This window comes from Barbatula barbatula (genome assembly GCF_947034865.1).
Source record: "Barbatula barbatula genome assembly, chromosome: 19".
Classification (NCBI taxonomy): Eukaryota; Metazoa; Chordata; class Actinopteri; order Cypriniformes; family Nemacheilidae; genus Barbatula; species Barbatula barbatula.
Window position 1 is genome coordinate 18,575,613 of NC_136782.1, and position 25,619 is coordinate 18,601,231.

The window sequence follows — 25,619 nt, forward strand, 5'->3', positions numbered from 1 at the left end:
TGCGCACAAAGACTCATAATCACGTGACAGATTACAAAACAGCTCAAATGATGTGTGTGTGTGTCAACTTCTCATTTCTGTCATCCACTCAATTCAAAAGGGTACACTGTGAACAGATCGTGAGGGATGAGGCATTTTCTCATCTAGAACAATGATGTCTCATCTGTTGTGGCTTTCTTATCTGTTATTGTGCTATTGTTTACTTTGAAAGCATCATAGCTCATGAAGAAACTATTTCTCGAAAGAATCTGTACCTGGTTACTGTTCAGCTTTCTTTTGAAAGTCCTCAAGGATTACAAAACCAAACCAGGACGTGATACCATTATATAATTAGCAACAAGATTACAGTTTTGTGTTACAGGTTTGTGCATATAGCATAACTTTACTGTACATTGCTTCATATCTCTGTAGTTTTCTTTAAGTTTAGTACAGCATCAGATTAGCAGCACAAAAGGTTGTGGGTTCAAATATCATCGAACCACGCATGCACTTTAAGCCATTTTGAGCACCTGTCCAGTGTATAAATGTAAATAACTAATTTAAATTTAGCTGATGTCAATTATTTATGCAAAATTTAAAAGCAGTAAGAACATATTTATCCATCCTTTGCAGGATGACACGGTAAAGTACCAGTAAGGTTAGCTATTCGCCATTTACTAAATTACTTTTCATGTTGTGATACACTGAAATACTTGATTATGATTGGTGGATATAGCCCTCTGCAGTCAATATTGTCGGTATAATGAGCAATAAAATTGAGTGCTGCCCCAGATAACCAATTTCCAAAGCCGTGCAATTTTTATATCTCTTTCTGATTGATTTAAGTCAATATCTGAAGATAATTTATTTTTATTCATACACAGAGATGTAATAACAAGACAATGAACAGACTTCTCATAAAATAAATAAAATATATGACCGATCCACTTCACATTATGGAACGGCTGACTGTTCCTTTACTCTGAATATATGCAGAAAATTTGACGATATAAATAGGCGGCACAAAAACGTTGTTTTGATATCCTGCTATAGCTTGGCAATTAACAGCCTATTTCTTTATTCACATAATGCTGCTGATCTAAAACAAGGCTTTTTTCTTGGCATTGAGAAATACTATTAGTAAAATGAGAAGAAAAGCTATAAAATTAGAAATTCCCCGGGGGAAATCTCATCTCCTGAAACATGAAGCTAATCACTGCTGGTTTCTCTCCAAATATGATCTAAGCCGTAATCTTTAAAGAAAACTGATTTAAACGCTCGGATTTCCCTCCGCGCCGAAATATCACAGAACAGTCGTCTGGAAAACCTAGACCCCCTGTCAGATGTTTTCTGCACCTACACGCCAGACAACTCTAAGCAGGGTGGAGAGGAGAACGGTAACCATAGCAACAATGAGCAACTTCACCTTGCACAGACCTAGCGGCTGCTTTAGGCGTCTGACACGACCGGTGATCCGGTCAAAAGGCCAAGTGGATTGTGGGTATAAAGAAAAGACGAGATCGCCCCACCCCGAGCCAGGTGTCTGAACAGTTGTTTGTCGCATTAGGGGTGTTGGAAGTCTGCTCAATGTCGTAGAGGCGCCACGTGGAGGGTCACGGCCGGGCCTGAACGGACGTGAAGGCGGATCTCAGCGTCGGAGGAAGAGGGAGGGTGATGTAGGGTTTGCTCTTGTGCCAAACAACGGCAATCAAATGGGAAAATATAGAACTGCTGAAGACAAAGGGCTATAGACCACCTTTGATTTACAATTAAACAAGCTGTTACGCCAGCACACTGAAACATGTTTCTGGCATCCCTCCTGACTTGTAAATTGCTGTCCACTTTTAAACCAGCTTAGCTGCAAGAATTCAGCCAAGAATTATTGTAATATTTCACCTAGAAACGAGGTTTCTTTTATCATTACTCTTCTGTTATTACAAAGCTGGATCACAAAAGATCTTCTGAAATATTTTCGCAATGAATGATTCACAAGCTGCGAGGTGCTTTTTTTGTAGCTTTTGGAAGCCCCGCTTACCAGACTAAGTGCTTTTCTCTGTGCTGAAAAGAACCAACTGAAGATTTTGCCAAACATCTCCTTTTGCATCAGACAGTGGAGAGAAAATCCTACAGGTTTGAGTGTGAGCAAAATTCATTTTTGGTGAAACTATGGGCTGTAATTTAGTTTCAAGCTTGTTTCAGATCCATACTGTGCATCATTCACCTTCCACCTAGTTTCCTTGCATATTTCACAACTCCTTGTAATGACACACACTTAAAAACATCCACAAATGTGTATCTTCGAAGGCTGTTGTTGTTGACGCCTTCCGGAGACTCAAGGATTCAAGACTCGTATCACAGTTCCCACATTTTAGACTTCCTCTTGGGACAAAGCATCACACTTTCCAGGAATCCCAGGAGTCACGCATGCCGTTAGGGAAAACCATTGAGACCAGGAATCAATTACAGCATGTAAAATAACTCGTGTGTCGTTTCTCAATAACAGATGTCCACTAAAGCGCCTTATAAAACAAGTCATCTTTGATGCTGAAATAGACTTCAAACGACCCATTCAGCTTCACTCAGGTTCAATGTAATTGCATAAGTCACAAGTGATATTTCTAACGAATACGTAAATCTCAAGATTACACAATTTTATCTAAAAAAAAATTTTTAAGCCGCACTGTAATGCTTTAAATTTCACCCTAAAAAGGATCGTGCTAACCTGTTTGACTTTCTCTCTTCTGCAGAACGCAAAAGAAGATATTTTGAAGAAAGTCGGTGAGCAAACAACACTGCACCCCATTGACTTTCATCGTGTGGACACAAAACCACTGAGACATTTCTCCAAAAAATCTTCTTTTGTGTTACAGACTAGAAACAGTCGTACAGGTTTTAAATAACATAAGAATGAATAAATGAGGACAGAATTTTTATTTTCTGGGAAAAGCATTCCTTAAAAAATATAAGGCAGTTACAGATGTACAAAAAAAAGATAGAGACCAAATTAATAACACATGCCATTTATTGAAATTGACATGATATGAATGAAACATTAATGGACAATTTGAAATGTAATAAGAGAACAAAGTTTCTTTAAAATCATAAACCCGGATCAATTTGGCCAAAAAAGGAATTCATATCAGCATCATTAAACTAAACTAAACAAGCTCACCCCTTAGTTCAAATGGCAAGTTTGAGTCTCTTTTACGTCTATACACCATAGAATCGTAAACTCTGGCTGTAACCTCCAGATCAGGTTTACTATACACCCGTCCCTGTTTGAGAAAAAAAACATAACACGCATCAACATTAACAAAGAGAAACAGAAAACTGGCAGAATCTATTACACTGAACTATTGCACCAGTGTTCTGCAACACCCATCTATTGTGCTTCTCTTGCGTACATCACATATCCTTTGAATTAAGACTTGGATTTTTGGAGATTCAGATTTACGGCTCAATTTACAGATCAATTTAGCAATCACACGACGTGACAAGTGGTGCAGTAAAAACAGGTCCGGCTTGTTGTCTGTTCATGCTCACCTCATAACCGGAGGGAGGTGCTGGTTGATCACCGCGGACAGGAGGGGGCAGCAGCGAGTAACCCTGCAGCTCCTCATGTAGTGCCCAGCCTCTCACCTCCTCATACTCGTGAGTGAGAGGACTTGTGTTGTGTCTTCCATCTGAAGGGAAGGAAACTCGGCACATTTATAATAAAATTTTACATTTTAAGTTTTTGACTAAATGTTTAGTCTGTTAAAGCTAAGTCTGCTACCACTTCTACATCTACATCTACATGACATTATGCACCATTCACGTGCATACTTATATACATATATTTCATATTTTATGCGATCGAGTATCTATTATCTAAATCTAAATGTATACTCCTTTTTTATTTTATTTTTTATTTAAAAAAGTCTGCTACCACCTATATATTTGTCATTATGCACTATTCATGTGCACACTTATAGTATATACTTAAATTTTCACATTTTATTCTGTCAAGTATCCACTTCTCTTAAACTTAATTTTTAAATTTTTATAATTTTGTTTTATTTTATTCCTAATTTATTCTAATATTGATGATAATGTTATATTCAGAATTTTTAGCATAAACTCTGAAAAACGAGTCACACTAAATCATGTCATGTGAATATTTAACCAATAAAACTTCATTTTGAGATAGTTTGCTCAAACACTTAAAAACTTGTTAAAGTCCAAACGATAGAGAGAGATATAGAGATAGAGTGAGAGAAAGAGAGAGAGAGAGAGAGTTTAAAGGTATATATTTTGCTGTATTTGCGGTAAGTGTCAATGTTATTGATGCCCATACCCAAACAACACAATGTATATTGTGTACATAAAAAGGATTTAGAAAAAAAGCAAAGTGACATATATATAACACATATATGAACAGTGTCATATATCTAGAGACCAAAAAATGTTGATATTCATTCACGTAAACTCACCTTGGTACTCCGGGCCTTCAGCATGAGAGTAAAGGACAGGGCTGTAGGCCTCAGTCGGGTAGTAATAATGTGAACCCTCCTGCTATTGAGATATTGTTTAAGCAAATTAATAAAAGTACAAATAGAAGGAAATCATATTTTGCAGTAACACCTATTTTCCGGTGATCGATTTCACGAAGCAAAACGACCCTTCGTGATTCAGCACCCTCCATGTTTTTAAATGTATCTATATGTCTTGCTAGACCGGCTCTTTCCACCGAGTCTGTGTAAAAACTGATATGAAGCATGCAGGCTGAACGAGCGTCCAGTGATATACCCGTCCAAAGCTCTCGTAGACGCTGCTGTCAGGCTCTGAGCCGCTGTCGACGAGGAGCGTCTGCCGTGCCGTGGAGTTGATAAGCTCTCTGCTCGCATAGCGGGTTGAGCCGCTCGCCGTGGACCTGCAGAAGCAGAAAATGCTCTTCTCAACTTATTATTCCATGCACATCGCAACTGCGAGTTAGAAAAGGGAAGAAAGAAAAACTTCCACAACCGGGGAGGATTTCCCTGAGAGTGGATAAATAGACATTAAAAAAATGTATGTTGAATTTTGGAAGCGTTGAAGCAGACACGAATTCACAACTGACCCTATTTGCTTTCTGGTCTTATTGTGCATGACTTACAACTGCACGTTACTTGAGATTACAAAATGTTGAGTTCTCTTTAAAAGGTAACTCCACCCAAAAGTTCTAGATGTTCCAGACATGTATAAATGTAATGGTTCGGTTAAACACAAAGAGAGATTGCTGACATTATTCCAAAATATCTCTCTTTGTGTTCAACCGAACAAAGAAATGTAAACATGTCTGGAACAACTAGAGAGTAATTCATGACCGAATTTTCATTTTTGGGTGGAGTATCCATTTAAGATGTTTGGCAGACCTACTTGATAAAGCTGCAATTTAATTTGCCTCGATGTTGCCATCTATGTTTGAATCATAGAATTGCAGTTCTCTTGACGAAATTATCTTTACGTAATGTTCCAACAAAAATAAAGTTTTAACAAAAGTAAAAACTTTACGTGAAGATAAAGGTTGCAGTGGCCAATCAGAAACTCTCATTTAGGTATGTCTCCATTCTAATAAGAAACACTCACAGTATTTCTGTAGCTCATGTCACCTGTAGGCTGCTTAAATGAACCCTCTGTACAGCTCTGGAGTCTATTTATGGAGACGCAATCTCAGCAGTGTTTCTACACCATCGTGATGGCTGCTATAGCCACTGGAAGCTCAAAGCCTCATTTAGAGAGACAGTTATACTGGAGGCCTTTTCTCAATTCGCCACCACAACATGCTGATCTTGTGCTTGTTAGTGCACGCGTCACTGTTACTTGTGTTGCAACGTAACACGATAAGCAATACAAATCTGTCTCATGTTAAATGCATACTAGCGTGTTTGCTTTCAAAGTGGATATAAAATAAGAGAATAAAGCAATGTAGCTCGATTGGTAGATTGTATAAAATACACACACTGATCAACTGCATAACTTGTAAAATAAGGATAGTTCACCACCCAAAAATAAAAATGATGTCATCATTTATTAACCCACATGTTATTCATAATTCTTTTCTGTGGCACACGAAGAAGATATTTTAAGAAATGTTTATTTGTGTACATACAATGGAAGTCACAAGTTTCGTACAAGCATGCATGAATGACTTAAAACTTTAAAAACTGAGAAATTCAGCTCACCTGTCCTCGTCGCTTTTGGTGTCCTGTGAAATGCTCTTGCTGTCCGCTGGATACGCAAAAAATGACATTACGGGACACAGGTCACATGAGGATAATAAAAAAAGACGAAATGTCAGACAGACAGAAGACGAGATTTGTTTGTGCGCAGAACGTTCATCACACCCATTCAATTATTGGTTCATCCCTGCAAATTGTGTTGTGACAGTAGCTTTAATAAAGTGATAAAAAGGAGGCGTTGAAATTGAAATAGAGGAGACAGTTTCATGAATAGACCGAAAAACAGAGAGAGAGGGAGAGAGAGAGAGAGAGAGCCATAAGACAAGACACCTGACAGTTTGAGGGAAGGGACGAGTGGAAACAGACAGATGGTGCGAGCGAGAGAGATAGTGACAGACAACGAAAGGGAAAGGGGCGAGATAAGGCAAAAGATGAAGGGAAGAAGTGACAGCTGCCGGGAAGAGAAGCGATGGAGGGGTGATGCAGATGGGTGAGGAGACAGAGCGAGAGATAAGAGAGGCAGACGGATTTAAAAGTGAGAAGTCATATTAGGATTCAGACGGTTCATCCCTTTCACGCCGCACGCTGTAGCTGTGAGAAGACCTGTCGAGGACAAGCTGTCTAACAGCTCACAGAAGAAACTGTGACACTTTGGGGTGGCGCTGTTTGTTACCTGTCAGGCTCCGCCCTCTTCTGCGCCTGACGAATAGGAAGCAGCCCAACGCGTTAAGCAAACACAGGACTCCGCCCACTACCAGTATGACCACAGCGTATGTAGGAACACTGGGGCCTGTTGAAAAAACACAGTTTATGGAATTAAAACATACTGTAACGTTGTGTACTTGATCTTAAAATATAAAAAAACAAAGGTAAATTATTAAAATCTAAAAGTTATGAATAAAGGAACGTACTGCTACTATAGAAGGTTTCATGGGACGTATGCGCCTGGCCCTAACTGTGTTTGGTTATATATTTTTTTATATTTAATTTTCATTATTAATATTTTTTTAATTCACTGATGAATTTAAAATGATTAATTTAATATAAATGATTAAAACTATTAAACATTAAATTTTATTGTATATTAATTGTATTAAATTACATTAAAAGGACTCAGCACTTATTGATTCTTTGCAGAGGTCTACCGGGAGTTACGTTTAGGCCACATAACGTTGGTTTATGTTGTTGCTGTTGAAAGCATCTTAATATACAAATACAAGTGATGACTGCTTTTGCATGAACCTTTAATTAAAATAAAAAGCATTCGAACACTTTCTGGTTGTCAAACTTCGTGACAGTCAAGGTGATAGACTACATCTGTGGTTATCTATATATGACATGCGAACCTTGGAGTCTTCTCAAAATAAATTTGGCGCCATATGGTAAAAAATGATTGAAAAAATGACTTGAGTTGTGAGAAAGCCTTTTTTAAGTGCACAAAAATAATGTTAATGGCAACTCTGCAAAAAACATTCACGAATACATCCATAATGCTGAAAGAAAGACGTCTTAGGCTGAATTAGCAAAGCTGTGTGACATTGCCCTGTTGAATTTGTGTAGAAGCAAGTGTGTGATTGTGAGAGATCTGACACGCTTGTCACACCTCGCCTCGTGAAAGTGTCTCCCGTGCTGCATGAACCAGTTTATTCACAAACACAAGACACAGTGATTAATCTCTCTGTGAAAAATCCCTCATACTACATCAGTCCCAAATCAACACCATCACCATCCAAAGGAAATTGAAAACCCTAATGAATCTGTTTTATACAAAGCCAATCAAAATGCAAAGCAGCATCCGGCGGACCTCATATCTGCTGTTTATTCTGTTTCCTTGAATCAAGGGTCAATAACTGCCACCCTGTCCCTTTAAACAGCGCCGAAGCATTCAAGATTATAGCTCGAGCAAAACCGCGGCTGGCAAAACACAGCGCCCCAAGGCTTTCTGAAACGAAACAGGCGGTAAAGGCCACGCAAACTGAAGTATGAGAAAAGAAATTGATCGGAATTCTGGGTTGTCAGGCTTTTCTACATTTGACAAATAGCAGCCGCAGTAAGCCGGAGGAGGAAATGAGGAAATGCCGCACCTGCAGGAGTCGAGTCCTGGTCTGCTGGCGAAACACCATCAGCTAACTCCACCTCTAAGAGAGAGCGAGAGAGAGGGAGAGAGAGAGAGAGAGAGAGAGAGAGAGAGTAAATCACTTAATGCTGAGCTTCCAGTGTACATTGTGCTCGGCTGCTCTGAGCTGTAGCCTGTGATCAAAACAACCCCAAAAGTAAATTGATTTATTTATACATTTTCTTGTTCACCATGTATTTAAAGAATAAAAACGCTTTGCATTATTTAGCACCACCATATAACCGTGTGTATAGGCATCTCCATCAGTACATAGCAAACTCCATTAGTGTGGCCAGCAGAGTGAAATCCACTGCAGGTACCGAATATATAGACTGTAGATGTTGTATTTCATTTACTGTGGAAAAATGAAGTCAGGGACGGAAATACACATGGTCCAATATGTCGTAACACACCTGATGCAGCCATAAAAACACGGTAAACGCTTTTTTGTTCACTGAAAATGTTTATAAAACAACAGGTTATATTTTCCTCTTAAAGCCTTATTTGCATTGAATGTAAAACAGCATCTATTTAAAAAAATGTTGACATCTCACAAATAACCAAATCACTTTTTGTAATTATCAACTAAAGCATCACTTTTTAAAGGCGCAATGTGTAACTTTTTGGAGGATCTATTGACAGAGATGCAATATAATATACGTAACTATGTCTTCAGAGATGTATAAAGACCTTTCACGTTTTCGTAAATACGTTATATTCTCCGGCAAAGAAGCGAAAACGTGACGTCATCTTAGTCCTGTGTCAACCACCGTAGTGCTTCAAAAGGGAGGTGTGGAGTGAGCCGTTGGTTGACATTCGCAACCTCACCACTAGATGCCGCTAAACTTTTAATACAATATAATGTCTTTATTTTATAGACTATTATTTATCTTTTTCAATTATAATGTATGTAAAGCTGCACTGCAACAATGAAAATTGTGAACGTAAATCAAATTGATAAATTCCCCAAATACATCTACGAACAAGTATCATGCATTTACTTTCGATTTAGCAATTTATTAAGTGGTAACTAAACAATAAGGTTGTATTCCTTAACATAAGTAATTGCATTAGCTAACATGAACTAACAATAAACAATATACATTTTCAGCATTTTTTAATCTTTGTAATGAAGAAACATGCAGGTTCACTGTGCATCAACTAATATAAACAGTTCAATTAGTTTATTTAAAAAATGTATTAAAGGCTGAAACCAACATGAACTAAGATGAATAAATGCTATAGTTCGTGTTAGCTAATGCATTAAATCATGTTAACAAATACAACCTTATTGAAATCCTGTTAATGGCATCGGATCCTAGGCAAGAAATCTAAAATACTTTATATTCTTATGCAGCTTCTATGCCTAAATGGCATTTGGGACTCATATATTTACATGATTTCACTGATAACTGTATAAAGTCACGTCTTCTGCTAGCTTGTGCCCATCTGTAATGGCTCTATCAATCCCTCGCATTATTTAACTCTGTCAAAGCCGCTTTTCTTGCACGTATCCGTCAGCAGCCATCCTCTCGTGACTAATTTGTTTTGCAAATGAAATGCTATGACATTACAATTGCAGAATTCATTATATTTGCAGAGGGAATATAGCTTATCTTCATTTATCATACATCGCACTGTTTTGTTTTCCTATTTCTGTCTCTATTCTTTCAATCACTCTTCCTCGCAGACAGCACATAATAAAGACTGAGATTTTCTTTCAGAAAACACACGGGTGCACTGATTGGTGCAGACGTTCAGCCGCTCAGCTTATTTGCATGAAGCTCAGTCGTGATCTTGGCCTCACAAATGAGATGTGATTGGTCGGATTGATGAATGGCTCATCAAGGCAGTGGAAAGTAAAGGCTTGTATCTTAACCTGCAAGGTGGGAACTCGAAAGATTTATAATTCTGCGTATGCGCCTGGTGAGATACATCTCAGTGGTTCTTTAGCTGGTTTTGTTCCAGCATGCAGGACGTTCAATTGCGACCCAAAATTGGAACAAACAAATATTTTTCATATGCAAGTCAATAAAAAAACACATCAGTTAAGAAGCACCGCTTTATACCAGAGGTGGTGACGGGCAGTATTTTGTTGTTATCTGCATAGATGCTCTCTCCAATAGCATTGAGAGCGTTGACCGAGAAATTGTACGTCGTGGAAGGTTTGAGGCCTGTCACGGTATAAACAGTTGCAGTTGGAGGATAAACATCCACATACATGTAGCTGACGGATCCCGCCCACTGGTACCTGTCAAAAAACCAGATGCTAATGTTTATCAGGGAGTCACATTTACATCAGTTCACTGAAAAAAAGTACAATTTGGGTTGTTGTGACACACTTGGGGAGTTAAAACTAATCCTTGACACATATGTTTTATATTGACACCTCACAGGGAAATATATGACAACCCCACCTGACACGGAAGTTCTGTGTCAAGCCTCCGTCAAACCCGGGCATCCATTCCAGAGTTACGGAGTCATGGCTGACACGCAGAAGTTTCAGTTCTGATGGAGGATCGGGGTGGTCTGAGAACAAAGACACAGAGAGAATGAAGAAAACGTAAGCTCAATATAATAAATCTAAAATCTCAGCTAAAAACAAGGAACAGTCAAAATAAGAAATATTTAAAATCTTTTGTGACGTATTTTGATGATTGGAACACAAAATCAATTTTTTTATGTATTTTTATCTCCCATATGTCTATATGACTAATAGTCCATACTGAAAGTCTTCTAAAATTATTCGACAGCTTGTAATGAACTGATCTTTCGTCCCTTCACCAAAACCTCTGACAAGGCCTTACACACTTATTTCAACGCCACCGTTTCTAAATTCTGTCGGTGTCATCTGATTTAAAAGCTTCAAACTTGAATCACACATTCAAGATTCTTTGCTTTAACAGGATATTCACCCCTAAATTGAATTATTTTAGCGTCTACACACTCTTGTGTCATTGCAAACCTGCATGGCTTTCTCTGGTAACCAAAGACCACTTTCACACTGCAAGCTTTATACTCAATTCAGATTTTTTGCTTTTTTGTTCGGCTGTTCACACTATTTTTTAAATGTGGCCAATATCAGATTCCAGTTTGAACTTTTGATGGTCATAAACCGAATTGCATGAGCAAAACAACAACAACACGTAACACGCAACAAGCTGTCTTACAGAAATAAGCAAGGGTCAAGCTCTCGGTGTGTGTGCAAATCGTTCTGCACGTCAAAGCACGTTGTAGAACACACCTATAGCTTATGTTTAACCGCCGTGTTAACATGCAGACAAATGGTGGATGCAAAGCGATAAAAGACAATAGAAACCATGAAGGCTTTGTGCAGCTTTGATCGCATTGTGCAGCCCGTGTGCGGTATAGTTATTATAATCTGTATAGTATATTTTATAATCTGACAACCCTAAAATTTAAATTCTGTCATCATTATCTCACCTTCAAGTTGTTTCAAATCTGTATACATTTCTTTGTTTTGATGAACACAGAGAAAGATGTTTGGAATAATGTTTATAACCAAACAGATCTCAACACCAATTGACACCCATTGTAGGAAAAAAAAACCTTTTGGTTTTGTTTGCAAAAAACAAACTGTAGTCAAAAGTGCCCCAGAACTGTTTGCTGTACTACATTCTTCAAAATGTTTCATTTTGTGTTCAGAAGAACAACAAAACAAATTGTGGATTGTGACGCATGTCGATCTACAATGACGCAAAAGTTGCATGAATTCCGATTATTAAATGTTTTTAATGAGAGAGGTGAAAGAATCAAAGCAAAATGGCGAAGCGGCAAACAAAAATCTGCCTTATTCTATTCCTCTTTCTCCTGATGATAAGAAGATTAATTATGAATATTCACAGCGATAAAACAGAGAAGGAGGTGTGGATGCAAAAAGAGGATATTGGATTGTATTTCATGGTTTTTATGATAAACATTAAAAGTGTCTGCCGATTCTACGCGAGGGGAGAGATATAGAGTGGAGGCAACAGAGAGGTAGTAACAGTGGAAAAAGCATTCAGGTTTACAGCTACAAAGAGAGAACTAAATGAATATTCCAGGTTCAGTTTAAATTAAGGTTTATTACCAAAGTCCACAGGTGAATTTTCTGTCGGTCTGGAGGGTTCGAAAGAATCGAAAAGCTCAAAAATGAAGATTCAAATACACAGTTCTGACTGCATGCCGTCAATCTCTTATGAATGTTAACTGTTCAATTTAACTACAGTTTTTGGTTTTATTTACATTTAGTCATTTAGCAGATGCTTTTATCCAAAGCGACTTACAAAGAGTTCAGGGAGGAATAAGCGATATGTCATAAAAGAGCAATAGGTGCTGATACAAAGTTACTTTTTGGAGTTTATTTGTGTGAAACACAAAAAAAATATTTTAAGGAATCACTGAAGGGCCACGGCATTCTTCCAAATATCTTATATATCGGAAAAATATCGGAAAAATATCGGAAAAATATCCAAATATCAAATATCAGAAGAAGGATAGTCATACAGGTTTGGAATGGTATGAGGGTGAGTATAAATGATGACATTTTTCTAGGTGAACTATCCCTATATAAACAACCACATCTCATTTTTCAAAAGATGTAAAAAATGCTTCCACACAATCCATCACATCGTGGCTTGAAAGGGATTTTCAGTGAATAATGAATTAAATTTCAGTTTATTACTAAAAACACTCTTAGCACTTGACTTTAGAACATCAAAACACTTTCTTGCAAAACAATAGTAAACGGGTTTGGAACGACATAAGCAAATAAAAGCAAGAAAATAGATGAGGTGAACTTTTCTTCTAAACAAGTTAGCATGAGATAGATGGAGCTGCTTTCTAATCTGATTTTATTTTCATGTTTATCTCCTTGCTCATGCACTTCCATTACGAGTGCGTTGCTGTAAATGTAATTTTGCTTGTTTTTAATAAAGAGAAATAAGCTGAATTTATTAATGTTTTTTATGGTGATCACAAACAACTCACAGAGAGAACTGTATGAATGTTTCTTTAATGCATTTCTATGCTCTCACGCTGTTAGAGATAAATAAACAGACATAAATAAAAACAAAACTCTTGCCATTACGAAGAAAGAATAGAGCCGGTCATTCAGGAAGATGCTCAATTGGGTCATGGGTTCGATCCTAGGGTATTGCACATAGTCAGAAACAAATGTATAGTAAAAATGCAATGTAAGTCGCTTCGGATAAAAACCAAATGCAAACATGTAATTGAAAACGTAAATGGAAGAGAGAGTGAGAGAGAAACACAGATCGATCAATGCTATTGTTCTGTAAATAAAGGGAAATTATTCTCATTACCGCAACTGTGAATAATTAATATCATAACTGGCGTTCAGGTAAAGAAAACTAGATCTCATTTCAGAGCACAAAGCGTTTTCAAGACCCCGCTTATAATCTGTGTTGGTGTTTATGAGTTTGTAATTAGATGTGGACACACAGATACCTGTGTCTGTTTGTTTTCATTCATTACGCTTTGATTTATTCATAGGTTTATGGTAATTCACTGTCACCTTTCAATGGGGGTCAAGGGAAGGTGACAGGATCATTCAAGTGAAGATGACCAATTCGGCTTGTTGTTAAACCACACGCTTTCTGTTTATACATACTGGTGCTAAGAAGCTGGATGTCCAGAGAATCTTGTCCCATGCTGTTGTGGGCAGTGCATGTGAAGACAGCATAGTCCAGCGCCGCGCTCACATTTATAATGGTCAGAATGCTGGTGTGGATGGCACCTTCCTTTGTCATCTTTTCTTCATATCTGTTTGAGGTTGCAAAACACTATTATTTTTCGTATTTACCTCCAGATCCTCTTTTATATTGCAGAATATACTAATCTGTGTCTGTATCAGTGCTGAGAGGCGTGCACCTGGGGTTACCGAGGTCCAAAAGGAATCTGTTTTTTGCCCAGGTGAAGTGTACACGTGGAACTCCCTCTGCTTGGCACACCACATTGGCATCGTTGCTGCCGTCCCCCCTGCTGGCCACTTTTCTCCACTGTGGACCCTTCTGGAGCTCGGGGGAAACTACAGAAAAACATTACAACCACTTTGAAGGCAGAGACCCGTTGTACTCCTGCCCACACGAGAGCACTAATAATTTCACTTTTTTATCATTCAAAAGTGTCTCAGTGGTGCAAAATATGTTGTTTTTTGTGGATTTAATTGTTTACCAAAATCCCAGAAGACACTAGCGTAGAGACCTTCACAATTTAGTAATTTTAGTATTGTGTGTAAACCAACAAACACAATGTCTCTGACGGGTATGATAGAGCTTAACAGGAGATCCATTACACTCCAAACAGGCATGATATGGATTTATATCTGAGTGGTAGAACTCACAGCGCACAATGAGTTGTCCCTCCACGCTGCCAGGGGGCGCTATACCATTGTCTGCCGTACACCTGTAAAATCCTGCCCTGTCACGCGTCACCTCGTATATGGTTAACACGCCAGTTCCTTCATCTTCACTCTGCTCCCCTAGATCTTCGATTTCCTCTTCACCCTACATGTTTAAGACACACACACACATAGCCTAGAACATGCAGCTGTAGGAACAGTGGGGTTAAACGAAATCATATTTACGGATTCTCTAACAATAATGGCCTTTACTCTAATGTTAACGTGTAGCATCGTGTTTCTTTCTCTGCGAGATTATTTGTTTTTCGTGTCACTCGAGTAATGAGGATCGCAACAGACGCGGCGCCATTCGATTTTGCCGGGGCTTCAGCCTCGAATGTTTTGAGTCAAGCCCCGAATGTAATGACTGTCACTGAGCAAATATGAAACTGGACAACAGCCTATGTAAACCCCCGAAATCATAAGTTGCTTTATTTCATTGCGCTTTGGCTTTGCATATACTGCCTACAACCTGTAAAAATAATCTTGACATTTCTTTGCTGTCGGTAGCCTATGGGCTACTCCGTTTCTTCCTCTCTGTTGAATATGCAGGAGAAAGGGGAGGAGCTAGCACAGTCAACCACAAGAGCTTTCCTGTAGCTCAGCGGTAAGAGCATTCCGTTAACAACGCAAGGTTGTGGGTTGGATCTCCGGGGATTGCAGATACCTATGTAAAATGTATAGGATAATGCGATGTAAGACGCTTTGGATAAAAGCGTCTGCCAAATGCCAAACCCCCCCCCCAAAAAAAACAAAAGCGCGAGTGCTAGTTAACAACTGAGACAGTAAGCGAGCAGGAAAGAAATAATTAAAGAAAAATTAAAGCAAACAAGACTTTGGGGATTTTTCGGAAAGTCGTCAGTCGGTAAGAATTCACTTTTTTCCTTAAAGTCTGACGATCATCATCTGGCTGGCTTTCACTGTAGGCCTATTTGTTTAACTAGCTATTTATTACTACCATAGGCATAACGTTATATGTTATAATTGGTTCTAGGCTAGCTAGAGCGGGAAAGCAAACAAAAAAACTGGGGGTGTTTTCTCTGATGATGACTGCTGCATGAAGTGGATGCTTAAGGAAAGCGCGATGTTGCTTTGATTAGGTCTGATGCGGTCCCTCGTGCTGATCGGGATCCCGGTTCGTTTTTATAAGCGAGTTTGGCACTGACAGCCAACCACGCCTCCGGCGTCGTATACGTCAGACGCACTTATACGTCACTGCAAAGCCCCGGATGTCCTTCAATGGTGGAAACGCCCCTGGATCTCACCTCAAACCCAAATAGAACTGCTGGATTTATTAACAGTATTTAGTAGAATTGGAACATTTGTTCTTACTGACTTAGTTTCATTAAAACATTCAAATTATTTATTAACATTAAAACAGCAATGTTCCGGAATTGACTTTGAAGAATCTTCATGGAAGTCTTTTTCGGATGACAGAATATTTGGGGTGAACTATTCCTTCAAGCGTACAGACAGACACACACACACAAACAGACTACAGAATTCAATCAAAACACAAACAAACTCAAAACTCTGAAAATCGATCACTTAAATGATCAAAAAGCCAAAAAAGTTTTCACGTCAATGATTATTAACACTTTCCAGTCAAAGGAAGACAACTGCTCCTGAAATGTGATTTCTCCCTATTCACACACGCATCAATCACCTCAGACAAACACACATATATAAAACAGACAGCAAGGGTGGGCTGCTTGATATCAAAGACACTGACTAAGCATGCGGGGCACAATAGATGTACAAATGGTCGGAAACGGTCCCAATTGCAGCTAACGCTGAGAAATGTGGCCTTTGGAGGGGCTGCTTTAATGAAAGCTATTTTTCTCCATTTAGACCAGAAGTATTAAGAATAAAGGTGAGACGCTGTCGTGGTTATAAGAGTGAAATATAGCCTCTCTGTTACAGAGTCGCTGTGAAACAAAGTGAGAGAGAGAGAAGTTGGAGACAGAGGACAGACGAGAGATAAATAATGGGTGATAAAAGGAGAGAGAGAGAGCCAGCTAGACTAACAAAAGACGATATACATGAAAAAGTGCGATAATAAGCAAAAGAGAGCGAGCTAAAGAAAACAGCAATGACAAAGGACTCACTCACCATCCACTTCCACGAAAACATATTAAAGGTGATGGGATTGGCATCGGCGACACAGAGTAAGTCAGCAGTTTCTCCCAAGTTAACCGAAATGGGATCAGTCTTCATATGAACAGTCGGGGCATCTGAAGGCCAACCAAAAGACAAACAAGCTCAATGAAAAAAGATAGAGAGGAGACTTTAAACAACTGCGTACTTAAATTTCCCAAAATATCAAAACACCCATTCAGTGCAAGTTTCAAACATGTGTATGTAGTACAAATGAATAAAGACATAATAAATGAATGCATTAATGAATTAAACAGAGATAGTTCAAAAAGACAAAAATCTAATCACATTGTAGCAAGGTAGGCGGGACGAGTGCCGCGATGCGAGGCACCGGTCTCGTATCACAGAGGAGATTGTGGAGCATATTAAAGGACGAACGACCGGACCGTCAGTGAGAGAGGACCAGGCCTGGATTTTATATTGTGGTTTGTGTGTGTTTATTTACGTTTGATTTTATGAATTAAAAGTTAGTTTATGTTCGCCGGTTCACGTCTCCTTCCTTCCCTTCTATCGAATCTTGTTACACACATGTATTTCATAAACATAAAATGAGACAACGAGACGAGAGGAAAAGATACATATTGAAAAAGAGACGAGATGAGACGAGACAAGACAAGGTGAGACGAGACAAGACAAATGGAAAAGATTTATATTGAAAGATGCAAGATGAGATGAGATGAGAGGAAAACATAAATATTAAAAAAAGAGACAAGCGGAGATGAGAAGATAAATATTGAACAAGAGACAAGACGAGATGAGATGAGACAAGATGAGGTGAGACGAAAGGAAAATATAAATATTAAAAAAAGAGACAAGCAGAGATGAGAAGATAAATATTGAAGAAGAGACAAGACGAGATGAGACAAGACGAGGTGAGAGGAAAGGAAAATATAAATATTGAAAGATGCAAGATGAGATGAGAAGATAAAAATTGAATTAGAGACAAGAAGAGACAAGACGAGATGAGATGAGACAAGATGAGGTGAGACGAAAGGAAAATATAAATATTGAAAAAGCGACAAGACGAGATGAAAAGATAAAAATTGTAAAAGAGGCAAGACGAGACTAGGTGAGATGAGAGGAAACCATAAATATTGAAAAAGAGACAAGACGAGACTAGGTGAGATGAGAGGAAACCATAAATATTGAAAAAGAGAAGGTGAGGCGAGAAGAGACGAGACGAGAAAAGATCCAAGGCATAAAACTTCAGACTTCGTCTTGCAAGGCAAATTTCAAGGACAGAAAAGCTTTTGGCAAAAAGCTTTTGATTTTTAAATTCTGGATGTGATGAGTTTTTTTTAAGTCGCACAATACAGTGAACAGCAGTATCTCCCACTTCCCATTTGAATTATTCACAGGACATGAGATACAAAAACGTGGTTATTTTAAATCCTCTAGTGTTCCTCGATGGCTGACTGCAAACGACCTTTGAGTCCCTGTCACTAGCACACAGGACGCACATGTTGGAAGAAAGCTAATGCTTACTGAAGCAAATTAACAGCCCCCTCTGAAGACTACAGAATTAACGCCCCCGCAAAAGGTATCTGTCACACTCAGTCAAGATAACTATAGTACGTAAAGGGATAAGAGAACAATAATGAAGAAGTGCAGAAAGCAAACTGGATTACAGCCAGATGACATTCAAGTATAAAGAAACTATAGTTGAGAGAAAGACATTTTTAGATGCTGCCTGTGGTGATACAAATATACTAGATAAATACTAAATAAATCTGTCAATAACAAATACATTTACGCCAGAAAATTCTCGTTCAGGGCCTCAATTAGCCTTCGTTTCAAAAGTAGCGAAGCTCATTTAACTAGATAATGAAAATATTGTCAGAAGATTATAGCGAGAAAGCATTATTTGTAACAAAAACCAGCAGCAACGCTCTGTTCAGACACAATGGCTTTAGGTCAGTGATTCTCGTGAGGTAAAAGCAATCGTTCGCTTTGTGTACAAAACGTGATGTTAATGAACCGTACGATCCTGAAACACTTTTGAAAGTTTTTATGTTTAATCCATTCCAGACGCAACTATAAAACCAACAGCTCTCTGTCTTGCTTTCATTTATATTAATTAATTTCATTGTTTGCTGTAATTCATGCTTGCATATTTATTAAATGCAAATCTCATCAACATCGTACAAAATATTATGTCAAACCATGTTCGCAACAACTGAAACCGGATGCCTTAAAAAATAGTAATGCTGCTGCAAAAAAAGGTTGTCTTCCTCTACATCATCTGAGGATGATGTCCTCAACCAAGTGGGCCATTACAACCAGCATAGTCTTGGTCATGTTGACGTGCACAATCCTCCTCGGCATTGTTCCACATTGTACCAGGTAGAAAGTGCGGGTCTATACATGGAAAACAGCACCGCTGGTAAAAGCTATTCAAATGGCCCATACATAATGAATATCTACCACTGTCAGCCGCTATTGTACGAGGACGCCGAGATCCATTAGTGCAGAAGGATTTGCAGGAACAAGCAGGCCTACATTTGAAGGAGTGCTATTATTAAATCATTAAGGAAGTGGGAGTTCTCTTTTTTCCACTCTTTTGCATGTCTCCCTTTATTTTACTTTCAAGCATGTGTGCGGCTGTGTGTGGGTTTGAATTAGCAAAGAAATGTGATGGAAACTGTGTACAAACATTGAGAACATCGTGGATTTGCTTTTCTGTGCAAGTTTTGGAATATATTATACAATAAAGGCTACAATTTTTTTTTAATGTACTTTAAAAGATAATTTTATCCAAACCAATGGACAATGATGTTATGTGTATTGTATTTGACGATGTTATTATTATATTTATACATTTATGTTAGCTTTATCGTTTCTTAACCTCATATGGCTGAGGCTTTAAAAGTCATCGCACATAAATCTCACAAATAATACAAAATGGGCACAAATCTCTAGGAATGTGGATAGGAATTCATTCACAGAGTCATTTTAACTTACCAGGGAAAAAGCTTTTAATAAAGTTCGAAAAAGTTGCCGGATGCTTGGTGGTGTTGACGTTGATGTCGAGCGACCGTGGTGAAGCCTGTTAAGCCTCATGTTAGCTTTTCACTTATGGCAATTGCATTAAGGCTTCAAAAGTAACAAATGTTGTGTTTATTTGAAAGGAAAAGTGTGTAAACAATAAATCTTTGTTATTCGCAAATCTACATTTTTTGCGATCTTCCTAAAGGGAACCAGTGCATCGCTAATCTTCGGACTGGGCTACAAAAATAAGTCATCCCTGCGATACTCTATAAGTTTCACGCTTATAATGTAATGCGAATGGGTTTTGATAGGCTGTCAAGGTTTGGTATTTTATCATCTTAAAAACAATTGTTTTGAACAATAATAATGTCCATGTATCATTTTAACTCTGGTGTGGACTATACTGTTTTCTTACATTTAATTAGGCTTTTATCTATATATTTATACTGTTAACCACTAAGATAAAGATAACTATAATGTTAAGGTCATATGTTTATTCTAAGCTTGCCCGCTGCAGTTTTACATTTTACTGTAGATGCACAGGCCATTTATATTTGAATTAATTTTAATTGTTGTCAATCTTTCAGCATTTATCATAAAGACTAAAATTGCTCTAAAACTAATGCCAACCATATGATGTATATTTATAGTCATTTTTTGGACATTTCTTTTAGAACGATATAGTTATCCTTATCCTCCTTGGTGTCTTTAGAAAAATAGCAGAATTCTAAGACTTGGGGAAAATCTGTGAAATCAATTTAAACATAGTAAAGTGTATTAAGTCGAAAGTGGTACAGACTGCTTGGTAGCTGTAAATATAATCAGTTTGTTCACAGGTGCTTGAGTTCCTCATACACAGGTGTCAGATGGGTATGTTTATTAGCAATGATGTTGACACTGTCTTTGTAATCTGTGTTTCTCTCCTAACCAGCTGTGCCTGTCAACAGCGTCGCACGACAAGACATTTTGTCAATAGCTTGCCGTTAAATCATCCTGGTTAGTCCCTCCCACAGTGAAATGTCACTGGACCCAAATCCTGCTCCACATCCAGAAGCTGTATTTTAAACAAGATGGGGTCCAAAATGGAGATCATTACTGTCATGGTTCTGCCTCCTCATGTCTTGATTTCCTAGCCTAGTGGCAGGATCATGACAGGGCCACATGTTTTTTGTGAAGAGAAACATATTATTGTGAGACATGACGTAATATGTGTTCTCTCTGGTCTCATCTTTGGCCCCGCCAAAAGTGATGCTTTGCACGGTGTTAATTGTGCCATGTGTTTAGCCTTGCCTTGATGTCGTGTTTTCAGTTGGTCTATTTTTGCCCCCTCGTGGGAAGTGTTAATTTTCAAGTTTGTATTTTTTAAGATTTATTTTGGGTCGTTTTTGCCTGTTTTTATGTGGACAGCTTATGTTTTAGAGAGGACTGGAAGTGAAGTGGCGAGAGAGAAGGGGTGGGATCGGGAAAGGAACTCAAGCCGGGATTCGAACTAGGGTCGCCCGGATCGCAACAGCACTATATGTAGGAGCACTAAACACAGGGCCATCGGCTCCGACTCAGTTAGCATTTTAGTCCCGTCAGCATTCTTCCCATCGTGGGTCTTTGTTTTTCCCCACCTCTTTCCGCTGCCTGCGATTGGGTTCTTCCTCTCACGTCACGCGGTGACGAAAGCCCGTGACAATTACTGAAAACCTTATGTTTTGCTTAACCTTTAATACATTTTCATTACCAATTAAACTAAAATAACATTTCGCTACTAACGTGGAATTAATGGATGAAAAGATTAGGGGTTTGACTGCCAGGGAATGCACATGATTAACTGATTAAATGTATTCCTTCAATGCAGTCCAAGCCAAAAGAACAACTAATTGAATTGTACAATTTGAAAGAAAGTTTAATTAAAATCTCTGAATCCATTATTTATAAGTATTCATGTTCCCTGGCACTATATTACACCAGTATGATTTGAGAACGATCCGAAGAACATCTTGTGTGACCTTTTCTACAAAGGCGTTAACATGGTCAATGACACAAATTTTCTTGCATTTGGTTAAGCCTGATTCACACATTCCTTTCTGCGAGCGGGGCGCTTCTGGGACTTGACACCATGTGGCTTAAGAGACCTGTGTGAACGCTGTAACGTGTTAATATGAATGCTACGCTCTTATATATGTGTGAATCTGAAATGAATGATCTAACAATAGTACGGAATCATTTTAACACGCAGAATACTTCAGAATTGTTCTACATGATATCTTCAGTGTTAATTTCCCATTATTCCTGCTGTTTTGCGTTTCTACTTACAAATGCCGTATTTTAATGTGCTTTCAAATGACTTTTGGTCCGTATGTTCGGATTGGCGATGTGCAAGGGTTAGTTTTAGTCAAATCCAAAGGATCCTTACACTGCACATCCAGTTTGAGCTTCTTGCGGTATTTCCCCTCTGAGTTGAAGCACTCTATGAAGTAATCGCCTCCATCTCGCCGCGACACGTTCACGATTTCCAAAGACCAGTCATCAAAGTGATACCGAGGATCTCTTTCTGTAACAAACACAAAAAGACCACACGCACCAGGTTAATCACAGAGCTATGACCATGGCTTATACACAAACACACTCAAAAATAAAATATTAATATCCTGCATACATACAGTGACCCTATAAAGTATTTATACAACTAAGGCCCAATAAAAAAAATGCATGAATGTCATTGAATGAGATAACAAACACATTGCCTTGCATCAAAGACAATTACATCTACAAACAAACGCTAGATATTTAGTCACCTCAGTTTACTAAAACATATTGCTAAAATCAAATGAATCAAATCAGGTCCCCTCAAGTTGACAAAGGCTTTGACTAAAATGGTCAACATTTTTCACAGTACGTATTGGTTTATCTACACAACGATTTTTTTTGCTTGATGTTTTGCTTGAAAAGCGTGCTGCTTAAGTGTCTGAAACCGTGGCCACTGTGTACACTGAAAAGACATCTGTCTCATCCTCAACACTTCTTCCTGAAAACCCCCTTCGCAGGAATACCGCAGGGACCTCAACGCCACACTTCTGAGAAGCCCTCAACACAAAAACGAAGACCGGAAACGTTGTGTTGCATTCAGAACGACAGCGATCCTCATTTAGACTGCATACATTAGCACGAGATCACATCTGTCACGGTGTAGTGCCAGAACCTGTCGATGTATTATTCAGAACACATATGGCAATGTGTATTTACGCGTGTGTATTTAGGAGACCTGTGAGGGCACGGCTTGTGTATTGTGGCATGTGATGTTGCCTGTTACCTTTCACAAGCGTCTCTCCCTGAAAAATCCACTCGCAGGTGATCGTGTCCGGATTGGCCGAGACTTTGGCAGGAAGTGTGACGGTTTCATCTTCAACCACCTGCATCATACTGGGCTGTTCATCGGAGAACTCGGGAGGAACTGGGTTCAATGTAACGCACACAAACACAAATGTAAGAAGGTACTATACTACAAAAGCAAACCTATATATATAACTTGATGAACAATACAGTCGAGATCTGAACTTTAGACACAGCAAAACGCAAAAATGCAAACAAGCAACATGTCCAACAAAGCATGTAATAAAACAACTCTTATTCCAGACTAACACATTACTCTAGAATAACACAAAGTAGATTTTATTTATAGCCTTCTGATGTGGTTGTGTTACTAATTCAACTCTGAACTGTAATCTTAATATGCATATTGACATAAATCCTTCTTATAGTCACAAGATTTAATAGATTATTGGTCATGGATCATGACCAATAATAATCAATAGATTATTGGTTGGAGCTTCATGTTTTTGTGTTTTTACAAAAGTATAAAGTTTCTATTTAAATGCTGCTCACAATTGTTTTGACACCACTTTATAATGACACTTTTTAATTACTGCTAAAATGAAATGTTTCTTTCAAAACTGTAAATTGGATTTACAGCTAATAATGTTATACACTACTGATAAAAGTACACCCGGCTCTTAAAAGCGAACCGTAATTAACCGTCTCAATACAAATAAATAAATAAAAAGCACTTCCGTAGAATCTCCACAAGGCTTCTGCACCATTATTTTTTTAATGATGTTCATAACTGTACTATGGTACTTACTGTACATGGGACTCCATGAAATGCTGTGAAGGGGCACGACCCCCACCAAAAACCCCCACTAGAGAAACAGATTTTGTGCTCTTTCGTCTGCTGTGCAGCGTATAAACAAGGCACATGATTTATTGTGCCGTTGATCTCTAGGAGGTTTCTGTGTCTTTGTCTCATTAATGTTCATGGTGTCATTTCGACAGGAATGAGGAGTCAAATGCAGATTTAAACAAACGATTGCCTCACATCAGTGTGTGCACGCTTGAACACACACACACGCAGAAAGTTGATGATGAAAAATAAACTTAAGACACTAAAACAATCACAGACATGTGTAGGGGGGATGGCGAGATATAAAGGTTCTAGGATAGACAATGGATTGAAAGCTTGTCTATTTGCATCCATTGTCTGTTCTAGAGCAGCTACGCAAACAAAATACACAAATGCAGATATACACATGCAATTCTTACTTAGAAAGCACGTAGCGCAGAAAACACACATGATTTAGTCATATTATCACAAAGTCATGAACAGGCTTAGCTAAAAGCTCACTCAAACACACATACTGTAACACGCGTGTCTCAGAATGCCGACCAATGCCAACAAAATAAAAGAAGATATTCTTGCCAACAAGCATGTGCACACACCCAAACGTACAGCAAAAACACAGTTAAGTGAGGTTCAAATAACGTGGTCCACAGCGAAAATGCTCTTATTTTATGATGTTTCTATGTTCATTCTGTATTAAAGAGCATGTTGTGTGCATCAATGAAAGCAAGGAAGTCTGATTGTACAAAAGAGTTAATATGGTCAGTGTAACAAATTTTCTTGGATAGTGACCTAGAAAAAGCGTAGAGCTGTAGATATTTCTTATTTGTTATACATGATCGTTTTTCTTCGTTTTAAATTGATTCCAAGTTTACATTACATCGTGCAACTCGAATTTTCATGGTGGACTTTTTTGAACCCCACTACACATTAACGCGAACGCAAAGTCACTCACAGAGCACATTTAGAGTGTAGAAGTTGTTGATCCCCTCAGAAAGCACATGACTTATCGCTTGACAGGTGACCCGTTTGCCGTTGTGATGAGAGCCGAGGTCAAGAGACAGCTTGCTGGTCCGGGACATCCCACCAAACTCTGCCCTTTTAGGAGCCTGATCGACTCCCTGAAGTCTGAGAGAGAGAAATCAACCAGGCTTCATGAAAACAGAATACAATTTATGACATTTACTGTTACGTACCGTTAAAACAAAGCATATGAAAAGTTTTCCCATCAGAACAAAATCACAAAGTAGACTATGAATATTTAATTGACCCCATGTGATGACAGTGTTACCTGCTGTTGGCTTGACGTGTGCCTCCCGGGGACATCTGACAAAACTAAACATCCATAAAACTCACCTCTTCTAAACGAATCAATGGCCTTATGAATTAACTACTCCTTTGTTAAAAAACATTGCTTTTCTAAATAAATCACTCCTCTTTTAAACAAATCTACAGAATAAAACACTCTCTTATACAAATCACACCTCTTATAAACCACAGTTTTTCTTAATGAATCACTCCTCAGTATAATACAAATATTCCTCTTAAATGGATCACTCCTGTACTAAACGAATCACTCAACCAACCGAATCC

The 25,619-nt window shown here is 38.4% G+C and overlaps 1 protein-coding gene across 1 annotated transcript in view; it reads right to left on the reverse strand.

Moving 5' to 3' along the window:
• Nucleotides 1-2,984: 2,984 nt before the first annotated feature.
• The window catches only part of nphs1 (NPHS1 adhesion molecule, nephrin), a 59,623-nt gene continuing 36,988 nt past the window's right edge, over nucleotides 2,985-25,619 (reverse strand). Inside the window, exons 15-30 of the mRNA XM_079481784.1 lie at nucleotides 24,982-25,154; nucleotides 23,163-23,303; nucleotides 22,266-22,403; nucleotides 16,829-16,950; nucleotides 14,660-14,822; nucleotides 14,188-14,344; nucleotides 13,928-14,079; nucleotides 10,713-10,824; nucleotides 10,365-10,546; nucleotides 8,264-8,317; nucleotides 6,853-6,969; nucleotides 6,183-6,228; nucleotides 4,768-4,891; nucleotides 4,452-4,533; nucleotides 3,523-3,662; nucleotides 2,985-3,254 (exon numbers count right to left, since the gene is read on the reverse strand). Of these exons, the coding sequence (XP_079337910.1) occupies nucleotides 3,138-3,254; nucleotides 3,523-3,662; nucleotides 4,452-4,533; nucleotides 4,768-4,891; nucleotides 6,183-6,228; nucleotides 6,853-6,969; nucleotides 8,264-8,317; nucleotides 10,365-10,546; nucleotides 10,713-10,824; nucleotides 13,928-14,079; nucleotides 14,188-14,344; nucleotides 14,660-14,822; nucleotides 16,829-16,950; nucleotides 22,266-22,403; nucleotides 23,163-23,303; nucleotides 24,982-25,154 (2,020 nt within the window). The 3' untranslated portion in view covers nucleotides 2,985-3,137. The remainder of the gene's footprint in view (nucleotides 3,255-3,522; nucleotides 3,663-4,451; nucleotides 4,534-4,767; nucleotides 4,892-6,182; nucleotides 6,229-6,852; nucleotides 6,970-8,263; nucleotides 8,318-10,364; nucleotides 10,547-10,712; nucleotides 10,825-13,927; nucleotides 14,080-14,187; nucleotides 14,345-14,659; nucleotides 14,823-16,828; nucleotides 16,951-22,265; nucleotides 22,404-23,162; nucleotides 23,304-24,981; nucleotides 25,155-25,619) is intronic.